At 44.3% G+C, this 25,349-nt stretch overlaps 1 protein-coding gene across 16 annotated transcripts in view; it reads right to left on the bottom strand.

The window, feature by feature from the left end:
- Positions 1-4,491: 4,491 nt before the first annotated feature.
- The window catches only part of foxp2 (forkhead box P2), a 98,558-nt gene continuing 77,700 nt past the window's right edge, over positions 4,492-25,349 (bottom strand). For 11 of the 16 annotated variants that reach the window (XM_078101788.1, XM_078101792.1, XM_078101781.1 and 8 more), the window contains 9 exons: positions 22,672-22,759; positions 20,919-21,002; positions 17,622-17,832; positions 16,550-16,653; positions 16,287-16,388; positions 13,846-13,967; positions 13,505-13,574; positions 12,291-12,622; positions 4,492-8,164 (listed from right to left, as the gene is read on the bottom strand). In XM_078101788.1, coding sequence (XP_077957914.1) covers positions 8,020-8,164; positions 12,291-12,622; positions 13,505-13,574; positions 13,846-13,967; positions 16,287-16,388; positions 16,550-16,653; positions 17,622-17,832; positions 20,919-21,002; positions 22,672-22,759 — 1,258 coding nt within the window. In that variant the 3' untranslated portion in view covers positions 4,492-8,019. The remainder of the gene's footprint in view (positions 8,165-12,290; positions 12,623-13,504; positions 13,575-13,845; positions 13,968-16,286; positions 16,389-16,549; positions 16,654-17,621; positions 17,833-20,918; positions 21,003-22,671; positions 22,760-25,349) is intronic. The other 5 variants (XM_078101794.1, XM_078101796.1, XM_040173980.2 and 2 more) reach the window with 1 other exon arrangement.

The following is a 25,349-nucleotide window of genomic DNA, read 5'->3' as shown; positions in this document are numbered from 1 at the left end:
GGACCAACACCCACCGTGTTGAGAAGCATTGTAACACGCTGGATTTGAATATCACTTCTGCACATCACTACAACCTCTTTTTCTTAATTTTCTTAAATAAGGGAGCATCTTCTTTTGCCTTGATTATCTCTTATCTTTAAATTAAGACCTTCAGACCTTATGTGCTGAATACCAATAAGCCCCCGTATGGCATCGCACTTCATTCGGTCATATTGTCAAAAAAACAAACCATACATGAAAAGGAAGCTTCCTTACTCCTCCACAAAGTAAAGGTTCATTTCCCAAAGCGTCGGTATCTCTCCTTTTAGAGACGGAGCAGGTATTTAGTTCTGTCGTTCTGCGTGTGCCATCTGCTTCAGCACCAAAGGCCCCCCCACTGATGTGGATTAGCGGTTCGCAGCACTTTGACTCTCACTGCCACAGGATTTCAAAACACAGCTGTTTTTTCTTTTATTTTTATATTTGGTCAGCACAAGCCGTGCTCCACGCAGCCGCCCTGAAAGACGCCGTCAGTTCTGCACTGCGGTGCCTTTTTTTCTTGTGGCATTTGCGTTTGTGTAAATCTTTAATCCTCCCTTCTTCCCTCCCCACCTTTTTCTTTGTATTTGTCCATCCGTCCTCTCTCCCCTTGAACCTCTCCATCCTCTTGCTGCTACCAGCCGTCCGCGTTTCTTTGCTCTGTGTTTCCTGCTTTGTAATCTGATTACTTCTTGGCGGAATTAGTATGCATATTTAATGCATTTTTTTTCTTCTTCTTCTTCTTTTCTCCTCTCTGTCTTTTCTTCTTTTTAAATCTTGATGAGTGATGCAGGGAGAAATGGAGGTGGGGTGGGGTTGCTCTTCTTGCATGTCTGGCGGATATGCCAGGGCCATGCTAATAAATGACAGCTGATTTATGCGTCTGTATTCTTTTATTTATAAAAAAATAGCAAGCGGGCTGATTTCTGATATTAATAATACAAGTGGATCCACTTTGATTAGGCTTCTGTGGAGAGCTGTGCATATTCAGCATTACAATTAAAGCCTCTGATGTGAAATAGGAATGACACGCTAATGAAGCGAGCTAGCGAGCCTGAACCGAGACTGTCCAACAGCATTACGGCCCATCTCGGATGAAGAGTAATTATACAAGGAACACTGAAATGTCATTAAAAAACCTCAGTAAGTGATTTAACCCACCATTCCTCACTAATGCTAGATATTTCTTTCTTTTTCGTTAGCAAACCCTCCCCCGCTAAACCCCACATGATCAACTTCCAAGGTTTTTCCCAAGCAAAAAAAAAAAACATCTTTCTTTTCACAAGACCAGTGAAAAACAAAACTGCTCCTCCAGAAGTTCCAAACCCCCCCAAAAAGCAGTACCAGATTCCTTCAACACAAACATATTGAAATGTGAGACAAAGACATACCATCGCATTGTCCTAATTTAATTGCAGTACTGTGTGCCGGTGGTGGTGGGTAATTGAAATCATCCCATTATAAATTCCATTATGAATTGGTGATTAAGGCCAGAGGTGATTACCATGGATTAAAGATGATAGTTTGGATTTTTTTTTCTTTTTGCCGTAACCTCTTCAGCCACCTGCACGCCTGAAACAGCTTGATTTACCTCCACTCACGTGGGGGGGAGAAAGTATGGGAGAGGGATACGGCGTGTTTCAGGCGGAGTGTTGTTGTCTGAGAGGATTTGGTTAATCTGATTCCACCCCTTCGTTCTCAAAGGCCTGTTGTTGTCCTTAAAGAATCAAGAAAACAAATAACGAGATATATCAAGTCACCATATCATATTCATTAGTCCCATTGTCAAGTCTCTCCATGCTTGTGTGTGTGTGTGTGTGTGTGTGTGTGTGTGTGTGTAGGGGTAGATAACGCCACAGGCAAGAATTTGTGAATATCAGCAGTTTCTCATCACTTGGTTGGGTTGATCCCTTGTTTCGGTTGGAGAAATAGGCGGTTCCTTTGCATACATTACACAGGTGCCTGAACATCACATCCGCGCAAAGTGAAAAGTACCTTTACGTCCCTCTGATGTGATGATGAGTGAAGTCTCATGTCTCGGGGTCACACAGGGGTGGGATTGTTCCTGTCCATCTCAGCAGCCCCTTTTCGACACAGTGGACAAATCAGAAAACACAAGTGTTAAAGAAGCCCGATCTCAGTGGCATTTTAATTCTTATTGCAAAGTCTTAGTGGAAATTTGCTGACTGTGAGGTCTCTACAGAGGCAGGAGGGGGGGGTTCCACATAAAAGAAGCAAAACACCTGACCAACCCCAAACCAGACAGTGTGCCAGAGCCTCCACCGCTGCTGACGCGACAAACACGTGACTCCTCCGAAGGCGTCGGACACGGAGCGCGACGCCGGGTGGGCGGTCACTGGCAGCCGGGCGGGGCCGAGGGAAGCGGGCGCCAGAGTCCCCCTCGCCCACCGCCGAACCGAGCATCGTGTCCCTCCGAGCTATGCAATTATTTTTGCACTGCGTCCAATATCAACTTGAGAGCAATGCAAATTATTTAAGACGCGCTTTTCAGGGCTGGCAATTATAATAATGATGATCTCAATTAGCGTTGCCATTGCCTCGGACTGTTTAGCAGGCAATTTTGCAGCCTGGGGGCGAGGGTCTTCTCGGGAGCCGACACGCATCGTCGGGTCAGAAGTGGTTGAGAGAGGAAGAAAGAGAAAGAGAGAGAGAGAGAGAGAGTTGGCACTCTTAATCAATAAACTGCGAGAGTAGAGATATTTACCACCCAATCCCACAAGGGGACGGTTCATAAATTGACCTAATTGGTCTATGTTGGAGATGAAATGAATGATGCCGGGATCTAATTGAGAAGGGCAGGATGTGAGCCATTCGGCTCCTTGCCATCGTACCGAAGGAGACGGCGGTTGCATGGCAGGAAGTTCAAGCGAGCAGTTTGCCCCGGTGCACTTTGTACGAACGGTCGGACGGGAAGAATCGATGCCACATTCGACGTGAAGCGGTGTCGTTCACACAAAGTAAGAAAGCGTAACTTAGCAAATCACTAAACACTTTTTCAAGAAAGTTAACTCGGATCCCAGTGCCCTGTCTGCTTCCCAGTCCCTCACGTAGTGTACTGCTCTGCCACTGTATATTAAAGGCACCCCCCCCCCCCTCCCTCAGCAATCATGTGGAAAAAGGCTCGCACCACCAGCAACCCTTTCTTTTATTCATCGTACTGTAAATAACTCCACTTTATGAAAAGCAGCCAGTGTGACTCACGGATACCTCTCTAACCACAACCCATTATTATTTCATGGCCTTTGAAAGAAGGGTCTATGGCAGCCGCTCCGGCACTTTAATGTCGGCGCTCCCTCTGATGTTGTGTAGTACACAGCGGCCCCCTTGTTGCGCTCCGTATGCGATCCCTCACTTGAATTCACAAACACTTCCAAGTGCATAAATAGCACGGAAGACGAGTGCCTCCTCGCGAGCTAGCTAATGCTCTGGAACGCCATTGCTGAGGAGATAACAGGAGCCTGCCATGGCCGATGCCTGAAACTGTCATGGAGAGGTTCGGGAGGGGTTGGGGCGGGTGGGGGGGACGATGTGTCTGAAAATGCTGTTGTTCTGACCCCTCGTGGGACATCATATGGTAAGGAAAAAGAACATGCATCAGCGTTACGATTAAATGACCGGCGGACATGATTCAGAGGGTCCCACGGTGTCCCAGGGCAGCCTTTTGGAACGTGTCGAAGGCTCTCGGCGCACAGACGGGCTAATGGGCAACCTATTGGTCATGGTAGATCCACCCCGAATCTCAATGAGGGTGTCAGTGTGCGGCTGCTCCATGACCGACAAGGTGCGGCGGGCCTGCTGGAGTTGATTTAGCCACACGGCCTGTCATGGCGCTTTATCGGTCAACATCCATCAATCGGAACGCTGAAAGTGGTGATTTTTTCCCTTTCTTCTTTTGAAGTGTCGGGGGGGGGAGAAGGGCCGCCTTGAAGACGGATGAAGGGACGTCTGATGAGATTTCACATCTTTTGTTTTTCCGCACATAATGCAGCACCTTGATGCTAATATTTTCTACACAGGCATGACAACAGACTTTAGAATGTGGTTAGTGGCAAAACCGCTTTTTGCGGTACGTGCTGTTGTTGCTTCAAAGTCTTTCAAAGGTGCACAGCAGTCGGGCAGTGCATTCTGGGAAACGCTGTAGCGGTGGGCTCGAATCACACAAAGGCTAAACCCATTACAGGTCCATGGGGTGGCCCGTGTAGTGCCTTGTCCCGCTCTTCTAAACAAGACTCTGGGTGATGGAAGCCTGAACAAAGCCTTGTAACATATACATTAAACTTTAATTATTATTTTTTTCCAATCCCTTCCTTCACATCCCGCGAAGGAGCAGCTCTTGAAATGTTAAAAGTGTGCTAGATTTTCATGGCTTGGCCTTTGTAGAATAAAAGATATATGTGTGTAACAGTGGGGGGGTGGGGGGCGGATCTAGTCTCTAATGCTGGAGGTAGACAGTTGCTTTTCAAATTCCAAGTTTTGGTCCTTTATTTTATTCAGCAGTGAAATGCCATGAATACAGAAAATAATAACGTCTGTTACAATTCTCAACCATGACCTTCTAATGTCAGAGAACCTCGAACGTATGGACACAGTACACAGTAATGAAAAGTATCAAAAAAAGTAGTTGAATCTTGATCAAAAGGAAATAAAAACAAAAGGAAATAAAAGTTTTCACCAATTACATAAACATATGTTTGCTACAGTTCCAATTTACTGTATACATAGGGGGATCATATTCCCAATTATTAGAGAAGGATAGCAGTAGAAAGGATACATGACTCAACTGCCAGACATAATGCTTCATAAAGTATGCACAGAGGTACAAGCAATAAATACACACATTAGGTTAAGCCTTACAGCTACGCAAAGCAGATGCAGAAAAAGCAGGTTTGCTATTCTTAGCGAGCAATGAGAGAGAAACAGTAAAAATTCAGGTAAGTCAGAAAAGAAACACTGAGATTTTTTTTTTCTCTTAGAAAAAAGTCTGGTAAATTTATGGGTCCACCAACATTTTTTTTTACATAAGTATGCACAGTTATCAAAATACAGACAAAAATCAACCCAGAAAATCCAGACAATCCTAAAATCTAGTGGAGGAGCAGATCGCAGTTCTGGAGGTCTTTCTGGTATTATGTGCAAGCAACTATTTTAGACATTTTTTTTCAACTTAATTTATACAAAACCCATGCAAATCTACAGGTAATATGCATTCTGTGGCTGACAGGTTTTTATCCTTCCCAAAGCAGTTTATCTGAGGTAACGCACTCCAATGCATGGTACGTACATTTAGGCCATCGTCCCGATGATTTTTATTATTTATTCTTTTTATTGATTCTTGTTTCCAGTCCACCAAATGATTTTTTTTAGACATGCATTTTTAAAACACAATATTCCCTTACAGGTAATCTATACATTATCATTCTACAAATGTTTGAGGACAACCTATTACAATGCAAATCTTCCGTATCTTGACGCAGGGAATGTAAACGTTGGTTGGAGCCACGTCCTATGAGACAAGCGGTTGTAAAGTGTAACAGCTCTTGTGGCCTTCTAATAACTCGTGCAATCATTTTTCTAAATTTGTTGTGCAGAGGTAGAAGCTTTTAGAAAGCCTTTTTGGGTAAGTGGGAGAACCCTTTTTTTCTCTTCTTTTTGTTTGAAAGACGCGGCGTCCTTTTTATTTGGTGTGATAAGATTATTAAGAACGTCGTCTTCAAGTCGTTTTGCTGACTCCACCTAAGTATTGAAGGGATAAGCTTTGTTCCTGGGCCCAGTACCCTCTTGACGTGAAACTAGCATGTGTGTGTGTGTGTGTGTGTGTGTAACTACATGCTGCGTGTTTGTACAGTACTGCACGTGTCTGCGCTCTCGCTGCCGCTTGAAAACAACATATGCACAGTGTTTCCATTTTGGTCGTTACAGCACAATACAAAGCCACTCGTGGGTTCTTGTGTGTGTGTGTGGGTGTGTGTGGCTGTTTTAGCATTTTGTTATCCCATACAAGAGGAGGCAGAATTTTGTGTAACTTTGGTTTACTGAAAACAGAAATGAGCGTTAAAGCGACAACCTTTTTTTCTAGATGTTATTAGCCGAGAGGAAGATGATGGGACGTGGTCTCCAGGTTAACGACTTTTCTCTAGTCTCATTAAATACCGAGTGTGTTACAAAAAGCTGGTTTCCTATACAGAGTACAGCAGTGCTCGCACCAGTTGTATCTGTGTAGTTTAGAAGCTATGAAGCACACGGTGAGTACTTGATGACGTTAAAGCAAATATCACCTAGAAAAGGTTAACTTTCAACCTTAGATATCCTCCTCTGCAATGGCTATTATTATTTGCTTTTACATGGTAACCAAGCCATTTCATATCAACTTGAAATTATGACTTATTTGGCTTTACTAGATATTTGTCATGTTTGGTTAGCGGTGTTTTCAGTTTCGGTTTCGACGCAGCTCGGAACAAAACCGCCACGCAAATAAGACGTGACAATATTTTCGAAAGTCCCACTTAGAACATTACATATTCACCAGGCCAGAAAAAAAAATAACGTGATAAAAAGGAGAAGAAAAAAAATGACGAGTGATGCATAAAAAAAGTGAAAAAAAATAAACAAATAGAAAAACAAAATAAACTTCACAACAACACGATGTTTCTACACTTCCATTGAATACACAAATGTTTTGTTTTGGTCAGGATCCACTTTTACAGTTAGCTGCTCTCTACCAGTCAAATCACAAGAATGCCTGCAGTTCAAATATCACATCACCTTTTTACCTACAGTACGTCTGGCAGAAAATCTCCAAAGTGGAAGTTCAATGGGTTATCAAATTACACATCAAAATCAGCATTTACCCCCCCCCCCCCTCCTTCTCTCTCTCGTGATCATCTTTGTATAGGGCTGAATGAAACAATCCCAGAGGTTATTCGAAGGTAGTTTGCGGAACAAAAGCTTCTCTTTGTACTCGTTTAAAGTCACAGAAGTGGGACCAAGAGGAGTTTGGTGGCTTCTGTCTATAAGCTATTGGCCATTGCTAGTGTTGGCTTTGGTTTCTAGCTGTTGCCTGTGACTGTTTGCAGGTAGACAAAGCTTTAGGACGAGGAGGTAAGGAGAACAGCAAGAAGAAAATTAGGTGGAAATGCATTTGTTTTGTAAATGGTGCTTTATACAAACTAATATTTTCCCCAACTTAATTTCCAGGATTTTTTTTCTTTTTTTTTTTTTCCTTTTTTTAAATCACAAACAGATAACAGACTGGAAGGCAACCTTTTTTTTCATTTTTTTTTTCTGGACAGCTGCGACAACAGTCTTGGTACCGCTTTTCCATTATTGGTTTTTGATTCAGGGAATGGCATTTACAGTTGTTGGTGTCTAAAATCAGATTTTGAAATTAACGATGGTAAAAAGAAGAAAAAAAAAATAGAGAAGCTAAAAATAATATACTGGTTTCTATTATAGTAGCAACATACAGGCAGTGACACAAATTTCTGAGACTACTCCTGTGCAAATTAACTTGAATTGAACCAGCAATTGTCTCTAGACACGAACAACTACTGGGGGTTGGATTATTCACAAACATAAAACGTCTTCCTTTTTGGCAGTATATGAGGCCGCTAGCTTTCAACGGAACATGATTTGCTCATTTGTTTCATGTCCCCCCCCCCCCCATCCATGAGTCCATCATCCTTGTAGTGTGTGTGTGTGACCACGCCTTGTCTAAAGATCTCAGAGAGTTAGTTCGTTTAATCAGACATCTCATGCCTGTCATGTGTGGGGATCCCAAAGGGCTGCAACAAAGAGTTCCTTTGGACTGGTCTCCATCCGGATGCATGCTCAATAAATAGTCCCAGTGGTGAGAGAGACGCGGGGAGAGTCAGCTGTGTGGTCGCTTGGACTGTGAAGTGGTTTCTAGTCTTGCAGGAGGTTTGTGTGAGAGAAACAGTGTGGCTGGGGGAAGGGACGTGTCGACCAAAAACGGTATCCTAGTCACTCCAGGTCCTCTGATAAGTTCCCTTCCTCCAGCTCCCGGTCGTCGTCCAGCTCTGGACTGTGATTGGCTGTCGTCACCAGGGACATTGGACAGTCATCTTCATCCATGTTAAGTGGCTCCTCCTTCACGTGAATGGGAGGCCTACGACACAATGACATCGACGAGAAATGTTACATGTTACATGTTTTTTTATGAAAGGTTTTCTGCAGCCAACAGAACTTTTGAAATCCCTGCAAAAACATACAGTTGTTAGCAATTAAGAAAACAAAAATATAAAGAAAAGATGATTATTACCCTCATAAGATAATAATAATCAAAAGAGAGAAAGGCTTCCTGGTCAATAAGCCTCTTTTCTGCACATGGAATACACATCGTGGAGCTCAGCTCACAGATAAATATTTGGTTTGATCACAAAACAGGCAGAAAACAGGCATTACATGCATTATCTCGTGAGTAACGAGCGTGTTGTTTGCGAGACACTAATTCGACACGACGCCTCACGTCTACTGTAAGTAAGCACATGAAAATTGCATGAAAAACATGGCCCCTGTAAGGCCGATAAGCTGTGATGTTCCAGACATGTTTGGCATTTAAAAGTTTACTGATGACACCAGGTTGAAATACATGAAAAGGGAAAAAGGGGGAGAAAAAAACGAGAAAAAAAAAACAGGCCACATAATAAATAATGGAGAATTTCTCATCCCTGAGCCCCCTGGAGCAAAGGCAGAGGAGAGGCTTTTTTATCTAGTTAATAGAAAGCGCAGCCACTCGTTAATATGCAGGGGCTGTGCATGTCGCTCCTCAAGAGGGGAAACCGGCAGCTAGGTTCTGCCATTAATCAACTTCAGCCCCGGCAGTTGGCTCGGACACCATGATACATGTTTTTAACTCTGAATGGATGAATATCTTTAGCCACTGTCAATAAGCGCCGGGCAGGAAACAGCGGCGGCGGCAGGCGGCGCTGACAGCGGGACGCCGCTCCCCTCAGAACAACAGAAGGAGTGGGCGGAAAAAAAAAAAAGAAAGGTGTTGGGGCGAGCAAAAAGAATAATAATGCTGTCACACACAAACACGGCGTAACATGATCCGGAGCCCTAGTTGGGGAGAGGGGTTTGTGCCACGATGATAAATCTGACAAAACCTAATTATTTCTGACGCATCGGATGCATCAGAAAATCCCGCCGGACTATGAAAGGGTGGAGAGAGAGAGGGGGGGGGGGGGGGCTTATCAAGTGGTGGTGCGTTAGGACGCGTCTCATAGCCTCTCTGCTTGGGCTGCCTTCATCAGGAGAAGGGAGAAGGGGCGGGGGGGCTTTGAAGAGAATTAAAAAAAAAAAAAAAGGTACAGATGACTTTAATATTCAAACCAAACACTGTAAATGAATATTCTGATGTGGCGGGATGAAAAGGAGAGGCTGATCTTAGCAGGGAGCGAGCACAGCGATAGACATTTCTGTTTTTACCCCTCAGACTCCTGGAGGCAGCAAGAGTAAAAAAAATAATAAATAAAACACCCAAACAGAAAGAGTCTGACCTGACACTCTCACTGAATGAAAATACTTTTTAATAAGGAGGAAATTCTGTCAAACATTCTGCATCTTTTTTTTTAAATAGTACATTTTCTAATAGTAAATTGAGTTTAGGACATTTGGGTATATATCCATACACTAAATTCTGAAATATTTAATAGAAAAAAACACAAGACACATTACTCCATAAAGAAAATAACAGCTAACTTTTGTATAATGATAAAATTGTTCGGGGCAGAGGAACATAATAACACTTAACTTTATAGTCCCTCTTTTCAGCATTCATAAGCGGTATCTTATAAACTTGTTATTAATTTGTTTTAGATAAAGGATTTACACTACAATATAATGTGATCGTACCAACATTTCTAAGTTATCATTACTGCCACAGCATTTATCCAAAAACATTTTCAGTGTATTGTCATTTCCTTTGGTACCCACGGGAGGACTTCATGTCGTCAACAAATACTTTAATACAGCACTAATCCATTTACAAGCACATCATAGTGTGCTGTTCCCCATTTACTAATGTTCATATAATGCGTACCAACGGTCCCCTTTGTTATTCGAATATGCAGCTCATAAGCTGTTTGTGTGGCTTTGAAGAAAAATATGCAGGGCCATATTCACAGGCCGGAGCTTTCTGACACTTTATTAAAATATGTGGATGAGCTATTTAGTACTTAATGGCTAGCTGCCATTATTGAGTCACTCCGGAGTAAACGCTGGACTTTGCGGCGTAATAAATACCCGGTGCTCTGCGTGTGTGTGTGCGCCTGCTCTCACATCAACTGGAGATTAGCACCAGCAATCATGCAGAGGTATGTCGGGGATGCAAATAAGGTCATTAGTCCACGGGCCTAATGGTAGGTTGGGGGACAGGAGAGGTGGCGTTGGGGGTGGATGAGGGGAGCGGGCGCAGTAAAGGGAGGCGGTGAGCGCGGGAGGGTGGTGAGGGTGGTGGTGGGGAGGAGAAGCAACCAGACACATTCATAACACCTCATCGCTATTCATTAGCTAACACCAAACAATTTGACGTGACAGCACGAGACCCGGCCGATGAAACGATATCGCACGGATTCCATTTGCTTGGATTTGACGACGGCGAGAAGTTACGTTTCCGGGAACAAATGTTCTGCTGCGGCCGTCTCCTTTTGCGTGGCGTCGCCGATGTGCTCACGCTGATGTTACCGTTGCAGAGTCTTTCCTGCTATACAGTACCACTTCTTTTAAGCTTAACCCCTGAGGGTCTATTGCACATGCACACACACACACACACACACACACACACACAGCCAGCATGGCCTGGGGCGATGGTTTGCGGTTAAGCAGATAGCATTAACCTTCAGAGGTTGTGGGGAAGGAGCGGTTTGTCTAATTGTTGGATTGACTCCGTTGCGGGGAGGAGTCCTCTCCTGAGAAAGGCCTTCAAGGTGATGTGCTATTTAGTTTAGTGGTACAAGCCACTCCATTATTTAAACAACGTCTCGGAAAAGCCAGTCATGGAAAACACATTTCTTCCATTTTGAGGCTGTGTAAAGGCAGTCGGTGATGGAGGGAGAGGGAGGGACGGATGAATGCATCTCGTCCTCCATGGCCACTCGCGTCAGCGTCAAAGCGGCGTGGCCAGAGAGAAGAGAGAGCGAGCAATGAAGACGGCGAGAGAGTACACGCAGTCCGGTTACTAAAAGTTAAATGACCTGGGGGAGCGGTAACACTGGCATTCTGTCCAGAGCTGTGCAGATTTGCTCCACTTAACACCCCATTTTCAGAGAGGGGTAAACACGTCTAAATAGATTAACGTATGGATGTCCGGGAGGGCTTACCAAACTCTGAGAGAGGAGTGCACCCTTTGTCCATTACAGGAGTGGTTACACACTATGCAACATGAGCTTTGATGGACAGCGGATGAGAATCATTAAAGTGCGATATCTGTTTGTTTCGCGTGTGCCTTGTGAGCGCACGTCTGTTTCCCCGAAAACATCCTGAAACATTCCTGAAACTCACATTACTCATATTATTTTTCTTTTTCTAAACACTCTTTCTCTCTCAGCTCCATTAAAGCAGAGATGGGAAAAGGAGGGATTTTTAAAGTAATTACAGTTACTCAATATTAATGGGAACTGTCTCACGTAAAATATAGCAGCTAAAACCCTGCAAAGCACACTGTGGTGTAATTAAAGATGAATGTGTAATGGGGTCTATTTATAGAATTAGAACCAACTGTTATCCAAAACGTCCGGCTCACCTCAGCTATTAGCACAAAACAATTCAAATAAAACCAAAACAGAGACAAAGAGAGAAGTTTGATACGACACATATTGCAAATTGAACCTTGCCCTCGGGTCATGGCAAACTGAAGAACATACTGATACCACGGGTTAAATATCAAGCAATTAAACCAACAGAGGGCAGAAGGACAGCGAGTGGAGGACTGAAGGTGGCTGGTTGAACACGTGCTTGCATTCTCAAATAGGTACACGTAAAAAAAACTGTAGGATGTGAGGGGGGGGGGGGGTCTGTGTGTGACACAATTATCTCAGGAAGGGATTCTGGGTCAGAGGATAATGAGTTCACTTCGTTGGTTCACATTCTTATTTTCACTTGACTACCTAAGAAAAAAAGAATGAAATGAACACCGAAACAGAGTTTACAACAGTAGAGTGTGTTCCCACGAATGTACATACAGAACATGTTATCATCACATACGTTGCTTGGAGTAATCTGTTGGTACTCACATGTGTACTGGTGGGGAGTACCCGGGGCTGCCGTGTCCGTTGGTGTCCAGGTGGTCGAGTGAGCCGTTGTAACCGTCGTGGGCAGAGTGCATCAGGGTGGGGGGGCTGCCGCTTAGCGTGCACGGGGGGCTGCAGCCCAGCAGGCCATGCGGGCTCCCGCCCAACATTCCGGTTGGGCTCCCGCCCAACAGTCCGGGCGGACTCAAGCCCGTCAGGATGGACGGATCTCCGCCCAGGAGGCCGTGGCAGCTGCCTCCCATCGGGCCCGTGGAGCCGCTGTTCATGAGGCCGGGGGTCCCCAGCAAGGGCAGGGAGGTCTCAGCCAGGGCCGCCTGCAGGAGGGAGGGAGGGAGGGGAGGGAGGGAGGGAAACGGAATATTGAGGATTAGAGTGTAAATGAAGGTTGGTGGAATATGCAGGAAAGGTATTAGGGGAGAGGCATGTCAAAAGGGGTGTAATAGTTTAAACGTGTAAATGTTGGGAGGCAGGCATGGCGTGTGGAGGGAGAGGGTGGGGGGGGGGGGGATGCATGACATACGGCAGGTGAGAGAACGGTAAGATTTCCTTCAGTAATTATTAAAACACACTCGTCGCAATGTTTTTTTTCCACTCTGTGGCTGCCTATTATCCACCTTGTGACACCTTGCTGACAACCACCTCCCCCCCCAGCTGCCATTCATCTGCCCTTCTGTGGAGTGGCTATTAAAAAAAGTCCCTCAAAACTTTACCTCAAAATAATAAAAACTCCCGACACTTTTGCCTGCTGTGCATTAAAGTTGTATACAGGGATTCAAGTTTTTGCTATAAGCACCTCACCGGCGTACACTATGAAGCCAAATCATTTATGACAGTTTAGATAAATATTAATGCACATGCCCTTGCATTTGCACATGCCACTACCAATCTCTGGTGGCTGCCACAGCGAAGAGAAAGGGAAAGAAAGTGGAGGGGAGTTGCTTCCGGATTTGACCACAGGGTGGCCTTCTGAGTTTGACGGTGTTCAGGATAGAGAGGGAGACAGAAGGAGAAGGGATACAGGAAAAACACAAGCAGAGAATAAGGAGTATAAGGACAACAAAAGCAAAAAAGGCAACCACGTTTGTGAATGTGGAGACAAGCCGCGCTCATTCAGACAGAAATTTGGTCAGCCGGTGTTCAGTCAAACAAACGGGTGGCTGGTGAGTCAGAGCTTCTCTGAGGCTTTTGCTTCATACCTGTAAGCTGGCGTTTAGTGCAGTTCCGTAGCCAAGACTGGAGGGCAGGTTCTTGACAAGTGACGGGCTTCTGGATAAACATTCAAACAGAAAAGAAATGAGTACAACCTGGAACTTGCCTTGTTCCCAATAATGTCATCAGTTTAAACAGAAAATATATTAAATAGTAGTCAAAAAAGCTGCATGGATGGAAGACTAAACAGTCCACATAATTAAAAGGTAAGAAATAACTGGATAGAAAAGGAGACGGAGAGGAGGACCCTAACCCATCAGGCCCTCTGATCCTCCACATGTCGTTGACCTTCAGATCTGGATCTAAGGAGAGGTGACAGCATTCGTACCCTGTGATCTTCTGCGACCTGCGTTTCTGGTACTCCATCTCGTCTACCGTCCACACCGCCCCCTTCACGTTCTCCACACGCACAAAGCACTTGTGCAGACTGAGGTTGTGGCGAACGGCGTTCTGCAGAGAGACATGACACACGGGTCAGAGGGATGAAGTAAAACGAATCACATTCGTTCATTAACCGTCAAGGAAAGAAGAAGGCTTGGAAATAGATTTTTTCTTTTTTTTTTTTGCTTGCATTTGGAAGAAATTCTTAACATTCACGCACCATTGATTTAATTAGTAAAAATTGAGTGAGAGCGAATGCTCTTACAAGTCCTGCACACAGTACATATCAATCAGAGTAAGTAGGCTAAAAGGAGGTAATCAGCATAGCGAATGGCTTATGGTGGTGACAGAAGTGGTAATGCCGGCCTTGATAATGGTGATGTCAGTAACCCTTTCTGCTCCAGAAAAGCATTTCTCTTAATGGACACATCGCTTTAAAGATGACAGAATTGCAAGAAAAAAGACAGTCATCAGGAGGCCCTTGTGTCAGTGTGTGTGTACTGGGGAGTGTGTGTGTGCCTGAAAGAATAGGGAGGATTAAGATGAAGTGTATCTGACATCTATATGTCCAAATATTCTCCATAATGGGTCACATTGGCCGTTGAATAAATGCCTAAATGACACGTCACCTTTCAAACTTCTGAAAAGCTGTGTTTGAATTAAAATGTACGTACAATCATACAATAAACCAGTGGGGTGTTTTTATAATTACAAAATAAAGAAAGCGTATTGAAAAAAGCGCTCCTATATTAATATGACCATACGACCATAATTAAAACATGCATCAGACTCTACAAATAATAACCTTGGCTTTAATATATCTGCCACCCATATTTATCATCTCCCTTATGTCGGTGTGTACTGCTCTTTCTAAAAGAAAAAAGGACAAAAAAAAAAGAAGAAAAAGCTCATAAGCAGATTTCGCATCTGACCTGAAAATCCCAGGATTTGATTGATCTTAATGCCCATGGCTGTGAAAATGATAATTTTAATATTAATGAGCAAATGAGCAGTTTTATTATGCATGCTATATAGTTAGAACTAATAAGCTTCTGGGTGAGAGAAAAACAGAGAGAAAGGGGGGACGAGGGGGGTCTTTTTTTGAGCTGTTCAGACCAAGCTGAGATATTAAACTTCCTTTCTTTTCTTCTTCCCTCTTTAAAAACAAAAAACAAAATCTCACCCGTTAATCAAACGACAAGCCAAACGCTGATCACCGCCCTAATGCTTACAAAGGGAATAGTGGAGATGTGGATGTAAATAGATCATTGTGAGAGCCAGGAGACCAGATATTTCTAATGTCATTGTGATAGCATTGGTATTTTATCACGGGAAAGCAAAATGCACAAAAAAACCCCACATTTGAAATGGTACATTTGTGCAGCAAACATTAGCCGCAAAAACCTCAGAAAACAAATCGTGTCACAACATTACCGCTAAGCAAAACACTGTACCTAACAAACTGGAAAAGGGCACCGATCTTCTTGCATGCCCTCCTGAATTGGTGATCACACGCCCATGTGCTCATTTGCATCCCAAATCCAAATTAATTCACTTTGCTTAAATCTAGCACCGCGCCAGGTCTTGCATACTGATGAGCCGCTGGCCGGGTTTTCCCTCCAGTCCTCTGCTCAGCCACAAAGGCTAAAGGCGGCTAACGCGTGACGCGCGGGAGCCTCGGGACGAACCCCGACTTGCTTTATCAGCAGGCGCCCGGTTAGAACACGCGCTGCAGGAAAGACCCACCTTCTTTACCATCTTTATGGAGGCCTTTGTGTGGCTAAAGAAGGAGTTCTACCTCCATGACGGGACAGTTTTCACATTCCTCCCTGCTTTCGGTTCCACATGCACAAAAAAACCCTTTAACCCGCCCTCAGACACGTATGTGTTGGTGCACACGTGAGCTCCGGTGAGCGTGCGTCTGTGGCTGTTTGAGAGATGGTTGGGCGGGCAAACGGCCATCTTTCCTACTAATTCACCAATGATATGCGAGAGAAGGTGGTTTGGGGACTAGGCGGCGGGGTGTCTCCCATAACAAAAGGTGCTGATGATGGAGTGGCTGCAGTATAATTAGTGCTTCACAGCCCTCTCCTCTCCACGCCAAGCCTCCGCTATTAATTGCACCCGAATTAGGAAAACGATAGCTAAGGCAGAATAATTCCTCCGGCTGTCATTTCCGAAGAGAAAAGGCAGGAGGAGAAAATAAATAGGAGGACGAATGGGCTCTATTCAAGGGAGAGGTTAGGAACAAGGGGAGCGGAGCACTAATCGCTCGGCGCTCGCTAAATATGTGCTTTCTCCCGATTTGGTTTTTGACTTCAGCCAGAGGAAAAAGGGTGAAAGGGCAGGTTGGGGGCTGCACCGGGGGCTCGGGCTCATCGCGGTTACCTTCCAAGTTGCAGCGTTGCGTCTGAAGTAGGCGAACGTGCGCGTGAACCAGCTGTAGATTTCGTTAAGCGTTAGCTGCATGTCGGCAGAGTCCATGATAGCCTGAAATGAGATGACATCAAATAATGGTTTACTAACGAGACCACGTAACTGACGCACACACACACACACACACACACATTAACGAACTGAGAAAGCTGCCATGATTCATGCAGCAATTAATTTTAATCTAATCAGACAAAGTTAATTTATTTCCCACTCACCTGTCTTATGAGGGTTGCATAAGTAAATGGCGGTCTGACATCTGCGTTTTTATAAAACTCGTAGTTTGGGGCAATCTCTGGAAAAATAAATACTGTGTCACCACCTGAAATAATTGGTAAATTTTATTCCTCTAGGTATTGAAATCACTCAAGGTTACATCAAATTAAGAGGGGGGAGAGAGAAAGGGGAGGAACTGGGGAGAAAAGGAGAACAGGGTGGGGGGGTTAGAGGGGGCACATCAAATCAGCATTTTCTATGTCCAACAAAATGCATTTTTAATTAATCTCTCTCGTGAGAGATCTTAGACACTCATACATCCATAAAATGAGATACGTGTAGTTAGTTAGGGTGAAGTTGAATAATTTATACGTCTTCACACTAAACACAGGGAGAGTAAATATAAACATCAAAGACGGACCGTTTAAAATGCTAAGCTTAATACACGGAATGTCTTAATGTAATAAATATTGTATTTTTCCACCATTATTTGAACTTAATTAACACTCATGTAATATTTATGCACAGAGGAAGTTCTTGTCTATTTACATATAGAGTGATTAAACAGAGGCTTGTTTTTATAAACCCACCAGACGTCTCTCATTGCTAAGACCAACAAGCCCATGTGGTTGTGTGTTAATGTCAGTGTACGTGTGTGTGTGTGTGCACATGCATGTCTATGTGTGTAAAAAAACAAACCTATTAGTACTATTAATAGTGCAGTATTCAGGGTTTGGGTAATTTGCTATTTCTATGTCATTATAGTTTAATAGAAATTCAGTTTAAAGGGGGAAAAAAGAAGTGTTCAAGTCCACACATAGTGAATTGATATTTAAAGCAAATGTGTCAAAGGAGTGACACAATTCAGAAAAATAAGTAGTATTAGAGCTGAATTGACATCTAATAATGCATCATGTGTGTTTGTCTGTTCCAGTCTCGTTGTATTCAAGTAATTTAGCAGATGAATTTCACAACACCCCCCCCCACCCAAAGGCGCCCCTCAAAGGAAGTGAACTTCCCTCCCTGACTGATCATGTTTGGGTGTTACATCCAGTGCGGAGTAGTTGGCTTTACCTGACGACAGAGGCATGGAGTACTTGTCAGAGTGGCGTCTGCGCATGGCTCCCATGCTGGGGACGTTGGCTCCTCCCAGTACCGACGGCACCTGTGGCATGGCCGCCATGGGTGTGATGGGTGCCGTGGGCGTGGTGGGTGTCTGAGGTAAGTTTGGGGGCGATGCCGAGGGCAGGTTCTTGGACATGGTGACGCTGGACACCAAGTTGAGCTGAGGGAAGAGGGAGGGAGGCGTTATTTTGTGGTTTCTCTGACAGTGCCGAGTGTCTGCTCTCCCCCTCTCCAACACAGCTGTGTTTCCACTAACAAGGCTCGTGGAGAGGAGCCACTAATTACTACCACCAAATTGTATCATAAGAATTCTAATTAGAGCCTGCTGTTCAAGATTATCCAACGATCAGCCTCCGTGTTATCCCCATCTCTCTTTATCTCTCTATTTATCACTCCCACCCTCCTTCCCCATCGCCCACTACAATCTGCCATTCTCGTCCACGCTGGAGCAAAGAGCTGGCAGGAACTTGGGCGTAAATTGGGCCACGAGGGACATCCGAGTCACGTCCAGAACCGCCTAATGCTTTGGTACGGAAGGGGAAACCCCCGAAGTTGCTTATATTTCCACGTTTTCCTGCATATCGACGGTGGAAGTGGAACCAGTAAGGTGGGTTGTGCGGCGCTGCTACATAAACCCGGGGTCGATTGCCCGTTCATTCAAGACTCAAGACCGGTAAATCTGATAAAACATCATCAACGGCACAACCGGAAGTCATTATTATTACGGTTTTAGTCGATTCACTCCCCGCCCGAACCAATCCAGTGAGACTTCCCGTTGATGAGGAAGCACAAAAATCACTTCACCCTGTCTTTGTCTTCTCAACTCCCTCGACACGGTGGGGGGGGGCAGCGAGTTTTAGCCACCCCTGGCTCGCGTGTCAACGGTGCGCGCTAATCGTCCGGCTTTTCCACCACTTTTGCGCCTGCTCCCCAAATCTCATGTGAGAGGCTCTAACCGACTGGAAAATTCCTAACTGACCTTTTAGTCTCCGCGCTAATTTAGTTGGAATGGTAATGACATCGTTACATATTCAAACCAAATTGCCTTAATTGTGAGTCTACAAGTGGAATGCAGTCGACGCGAGAGTTTGCATTAGGGGAAGGGGAACGTGGCAGGAGGGACGGAGGAGCGAGGCTGAGGAGAACGTACCGGCGGCCATTTGTGGCATATGTTGATAAATACAATAAAATGTCAAGTTTGAGGGACTCCAGTGGATGCAGGGGTTTTCAGATGATGATAATTATGTGCCCACTTAGCTCCAAGGAGCTTCTACACAATGGGCTGATTATATACAGGCCTCTGCTGAGTGCAGTTGAAAAAGTATACACATCTATTTGTGAAAGTTTTGACGCAATGTTTGATAGTTTTTTTTATTTTTATGAATAGTATTTTTATTCCCATTTAGCTGTCTCCATTGCCTTATTGCCATTGTGTGGCGATCCCTCATTCCCTGCATCCTGCTACATGCACCCAAACCAGACGCTGATCCAAGAAATCCCAACAGCATTTTTTCCTCAAAAGAGAATTTGATAAACACTCACATACTGTATGGCAGGAAAAATGGAAACTAAATTCTAAACAAATGCCTTCATTTGGGCATGTACATTTTGTGTTAAAGCATCATTTCCAGTCCCTTTTTGCCATCTCTTCACATACGAGACACAGCTTGACGTGTTTGCAGGCGTGCTTCGCCATTGTTATTAAAATTGACTTGTTTACGGTCAGTGAGTACTTTGTCACCTCTCGCTCATTCTAAATATACGCTCAAGGTTGAGCGAGAGAGAGAGAGAGAGAGAGAGATTATTATTCAGAACTTGCAGCCTTCCTAACTTTGATTCTCATCCATCCGTGGAATGGCCAAAAGGTAGCGTTTAATGAAATGCGATTCAGAGAATAAATGAGGTCGTATTGGTGTCCTGTGTTCATCTGGCATTTGGTTGTTCGTGAGCTTCAGAAATTGGACTTTAAAACAGAGACTACTACTACTATATTTATCAAGTGTCTCGGCTGTTTCTATCCCGAACCTGTGATTGTGCTGGCCGTAAATCCACGCTGTCATTTGCAATCCGAGGACCGTTTCTCTTCTGTCATGTCTGCTCAATTTTGCCACACACACACACACACACGTGCACTGGTGCATGTTGTTCGCCGCGCCAAATCTTCATCTTAAAAAGCGCAGTAGCCTTAAAACTGAGGACATAACTGTTCGTTTAAGAATTCTGTCTGAATTGCCCCCACCATCAAATGCAATTAGCCGCTCTTTCATGTGTGCTTTATGTAACGCAATACTTCATTAGCATCATTCATTCATATTCAGGCTGGATTATAGGCGGCAAATTCTTTATTGGACAAGATGGAACCAAGCTTCTGGAGTTTTGAAGATTAAAAAAAAAGCTACAGAAAGAGAAGGAGAGAGAGAGAGAGATAGAGAGAGATTGAATAATAAAAAGGGAGTTTGATTCCTGATGGAATTATGGGATAATTATGCTATCTTGTGATTATCTACATTCTATGATGAGAGGTGATGGGGGAAATGATTCTATTGAAAGTAGGCACTTACTAAGCAGCAGAAACACGCCAACAATGTTTTGCTCTGAAACATTTGAAAACGTCTAAAACTGGAAAGAAATAATGTTTGCTGAAATGTATCATCTTAATAATAAAATTCAAATACTGGTTTTGGGCAAAATGCATTCATCATCATTCCATCTAAAAGTAAAAGGCGAGAGTAAGACTTATTTTCCTCTTCTATTTCCTTCCGTCCTTTCAGAATTTGGGATATTTTTTTTTTTTCGCGAGCAATTTCAGCCGCCGTGCTGGTATTTATGTCAACATCACGCCATCTTCTCCACTCAGCTGTAATTCCCAGGTGTTTGTTGTTCAAATGACATATCTTCTCCCCTCTCATTCCGCTCTGCGGTGCCACGGCGGCCACCAAGCCAAACAGTCATCAGCAGCCAACAGGTTGTTTTGGTTATTATATCCATCACCAAGAAATGACCCTGTACTTTAGCCGAGGACTCCGCCGCTCTGCCATCTAATACACTTGCAAACTCTATTGTCCTCTCACGGCGCACAATACCCGATATGAGGCAGATAAAACTTTGTATTACAAATCCCATTCCCCCCCCTCCCCCCGTCATCTTCTGCCGTGTGGTTAAGCTGTTCATTTTCTGTGTAGGGAGGACGGGGGGGCTCATTCACAGCCGAGCCTGTTAACGGTGGCCAGAGCAATATGCACTCACTGGTTTGGGAGATGACTTGGGTTCCGAGGGCCGCATGTGCAAGTGGGCCATCATCGCCTGAAGACGCTCACGTTCTTTAGAAAGCTGTTAAGAGAGAAGCAGAAGAAGAAGAGAGTACATTAGAGTGGATTAGATGAGAGGGGGAGGAATAGCAGAAAAGGTGAGAATAAATAACACGCCACGTACGGTTGGGATGGGGAAGAGAGAAGACAGACAGACGGAAAAGAAGGAGTTTGGTAGCGAGGAAGACAGTTCTGCTGGTGGTGTAAGCAGAGCAAGAGGCTTGGCGGGAGGAGAGGTCGCAGACAGGTCGGGCCAAACAAATGGCGTTTCATCTTTTTGTCAATAGCAGAATTTAGGTCAGCGAGACTCTGACAGTAACAAGCCAGTTGGGCCATAAATTAGGCGGTCCTGAGCATCTGCTCGGGACCGTTAGGGGAGCGGAGCGCAGCCAGCCGCTGCGGAGAGGTGAAGAGGTCTCCCAAACAGTGTACCAGGAGGCCCCGCCTCCCTGGTCCAGTTACTGGCCCCAGCCGTCGCCTATCATCAATCTAATTCACAGGGAGTGACAGGGACCGGACCATGTGAAAGGCTCAAACACCCTACACCCTTAACACACACACACACACACACGGACCAAGTACACAGGGAACACACACATGCAAGTAGGCGTGCACACACACACACACACACACACACACACACACACACACACACACACACACACACAGAGGTGCAGAAGCAGACAGTGCTGGGCCTCATTACTAGTGACGGCTCTCGTGGAAAGAAAGAGCAAGAGAGGGTTGGTGGGAGTAAGGAATGAAAGAAAAAAGGGGGAAGAGAAGAGACAGGACACGAGTGCACTGTAATTGGTCACAGTGTAAAGCACAAGCTTCAATAGATTTTTGTTTCAATGAAGAAACACAGAAAAAGATTTTCTCTTTTAACAGGACAACAGTGTATTTTCCTTTAAGACCGGATGCCTGACAATTAGATATAAACAGTTTATCACACCCACAAAATAAGTATTTGCTGGAGGACATGCTTTACTCTGGTAGAGAGGAGCAGAGGGAGAGAACACACTTTCCAAATGGAACTTTTTGTGGCAGTACAGTGTTGAAACAGCCAAAACTCTAACGGCCCCGTTTCAACACGAGGACTGAACTCTTCCAGCTGGCATTCGTTTAAGACACACGTATCTATTTGTTTCTAAAGGTGGAGGAGCGGCTGTCGGCAGTGCTGAGTAATAACGTCGCTCAATCAGCGCTCTCATTATCTAGCCAGCATGACTTCTTAATAAGGTCACGCTCCACCTACTGAAAATAGTTTCCTCCTTTTGAGCTTTCTTCAGGTGCAAAGTGCAGTTAATTAACACAGCAGAGCGGGAGAGATGCGCTCGCTATTAATTGGAAAAAAAAAAAGAAAGCAGAGAAAATAAAGCACACGCTTAATTCAATTAAAACAGCCATAATGGCTTTGATTGTAAGGCCTGAGGATTCCTTTGTTTAGGGGCTTTGTTGAATTCAGCAGGTCCTGCTTGTCTGGAAGTATTCAGCAGACCACAGTGTGGCCTTACGCTCACTCACATAACTTTCAACGTTTTTTGTTTCGACTGGATGATAAGTGACTTAAATGAGAAACGAGTTCGCTATAGTACAACGGGACAATGGAAATAAAAATGTAACAGTACCTATAGCTTTGTTCCAACTCTGTACCGAGTTTTTTCCTTTTTATTATTCGTCAGAAAACTTACTTGTATTTCCAGCTGCTGTACGACTTGCATTTGGACTCTACACTGGGCTGTGCTCCGATCATCGAGGGCATGTTCGCTGTTTAAATGCCTGCAGGTAGAGAGAGAGAGAGAGAGAGAGAGAGAGAGAGAGAGAGAGAGAGAGAGAGAGAGAGAGAGAGAAAAACAATTAAAATCTATCAAATATGTCAAAGCAAGCAGAAGACAGCAAAACTCCCTTCATTTTCACCATGATCCAAATGGAGGAGGATGATAATTACAGTATCAACTTCACCACTGTTTTGTTTTAATGATAATATTTCTATACTGGGGACAATTATCTATAGGATACTGCGAGGAACCATTGTTCCGCTCTGAAATGAGGTAATTAGAAGCAACATGACGGTGTGTGGTGCCATGTTTAACATGACAATGGGCCCGTGCCAGCTGAGATGGCTAACTTCAGCACCACCCTGAGCGCCGCTTTCTGCAGAGAATAAAAGATGCTTGCCCAGCAGAACGACTTTGTCTCCTTCGTTTACCGAAAACAATACACACAATTTAACACCGGCAACATTTGACACACAAAAGCAGCTCTTCCACTGAAGGTGCATTATCCAGCAGCAGACACCTTAAATGTATCTGCTGTGTTCGCCTCATTAAAATGAAAAAGGCAGCCAGACAGCTATAACAGTCAATGACGTTTTTTTTTTGTCTTGATTGGATTTCGTCTGAACGAAACAAAAGAGCCTCACCATGAAGATAGACCTTTATTCCTGGTAAAGCACACATATGCACACATGCACACACACACACACACACACACACACACACACACACACACACACACACACACACACCAATATGGGGCGAAAGGGGTTTCTAAAGTGTTGTGATGCTGGGTAATGAGCCTCTATCTAAATGATCATTGGTGACAAACTCACAAAGCAAGCTTTGAGGAGGCATGCTTATGAAATGCCAGAGCTGCCACTTTATCTCCAGTAATTATAGGTTAGCTTGCAGACCCTTCAATGATCATTTACAACGCTGCCTCCAGTGCATTAGAGGGAGTACAAAATCTCTCCCTCTCTCTCTTTCCATGGCTTTCGCTTTATCTAAGAACACACACACTCGCTCACATTAGCATGAACTGGCACAAACACTGATTGGCGCACACACACGCGCACACGCACACTGATACAGAAACACACATCCCTACCACATACTCCTCTTTTCTCTTACACACCCCTCACTTCTTGTTTATCTGCAATCTGCAAAACAAGAACCCATTGAGCCGGATTCTCTTGGCCTGCCAATCAAAAGCTGAATGGAACATTTGTAATCACAATAGCTCTGTACCTTTCAATTAAACCGCACACATTTAAAACTATTCCATCACATCCCTGCTTATGCTTTTGTCTCCATTTTGGGTCTAATGCTCAGATTTTTTTCATTATAAATCAAGAATGAGGTAGCATTAAAAAGAAAGGAGGGGTGAGGAGTGGGATGGATGAGGGATAGCGGGCGGAGAAGGGAGGGACAAACTGGTGGGTTTCTCCCGCTCTGTGCCTAATTGCTGTTTCAGAATGCGCATGCAAAAAGGGGGCATTACATTAATCATTTAATCACGTCCCTCGCAGGATGAGGGAACTAATGTTGCAAATACCCTTTTCATTTCACTGCCCATAATGCTATCTTATGCACTTGATGTATGGCGTGTGTCATGAATTACAGCTGCTTCAAAAGCACAGAGCGGGCTGCTCGCTGTCCCTGAAGATACCTCATTACAAAAATAAAAAAATAAAGAGAGGGGGGAGAAATCTTTATTAAGTTTTCCTCTCATCGACAAGCCGCTTGTTTCTCTCCCATTTTGTCAATGTACGTGTGTGCGATCGTGATAAGGCCTATCGACTGCGCTTCAGCTAGTGTATATGTTCACACCTTCCACCGCTAGCCAGCTAGCAAGGCGATTACAGCCGGATTACCAGATACATTTATGAAATATTTAAATAGAAGCGTGTCCTCCTGCGCATTAATAATAAAATAAATAAATAAAAGAGAGGGGGGCGCAGAAAATGATGCCTTGTAGATTGAATTGTGGGCAAAAAGGTATTTTATTTCCTCTCTCTCCATCCCTTCTCTCTTGATTTTTTTGTTTTTGTGCGACTCATAACTGTAGCATCCAGGTGTGATCTGCTAAACCTAGAGGTGCAAGTCTCACTGTCACGCTCGGCCGGCTCCTGTTTATGTTTACTGTCCGTGCCTCGGTTTAGAGGGACATCGATTTCTGCCTTGAAGAGGGAATTACTCATGTGATGAAGAGACCGTGTGTGAACAGGGAAGAAAGGATGGAGATGGAGACAGGGGGATGCAGCAAAGGTAGAGAACTCAGAGCAAATAAAGAGACAAAGAGAGTGATAAATAGAGAGTGAGGGGGAGGGAGAGGTGAGACACAGACATTGGTAGCGATTTTCTTTTATTTGTTATTGGATGCTGCAGTTGCTTGAGAATAGGGAACAAAACATATCAAAAGGTTTTCCCCCACAGCTGTATATGTATGAATATGTATAAGCCATCAATGTCCACTACGGGCCCAATAATAAATCGACTCAGGGCAGCACATACGGATGATACATGTTTTGCTAATTGTCTGTGTGTATTATCAGGGGCTACAAAGGCCCAGCAGAGACAGCGAGTTAGGC

The sequence above is a fragment of the Gasterosteus aculeatus genome, chromosome 4 (assembly GCF_964276395.1).
Source record: "Gasterosteus aculeatus chromosome 4, fGasAcu3.hap1.1, whole genome shotgun sequence".
In the NCBI taxonomy this organism is placed as follows: domain Eukaryota; kingdom Metazoa; phylum Chordata; class Actinopteri; order Perciformes; family Gasterosteidae; genus Gasterosteus; species Gasterosteus aculeatus.
This window is presented reverse-complemented; position numbering and strand designations above follow the sequence as displayed.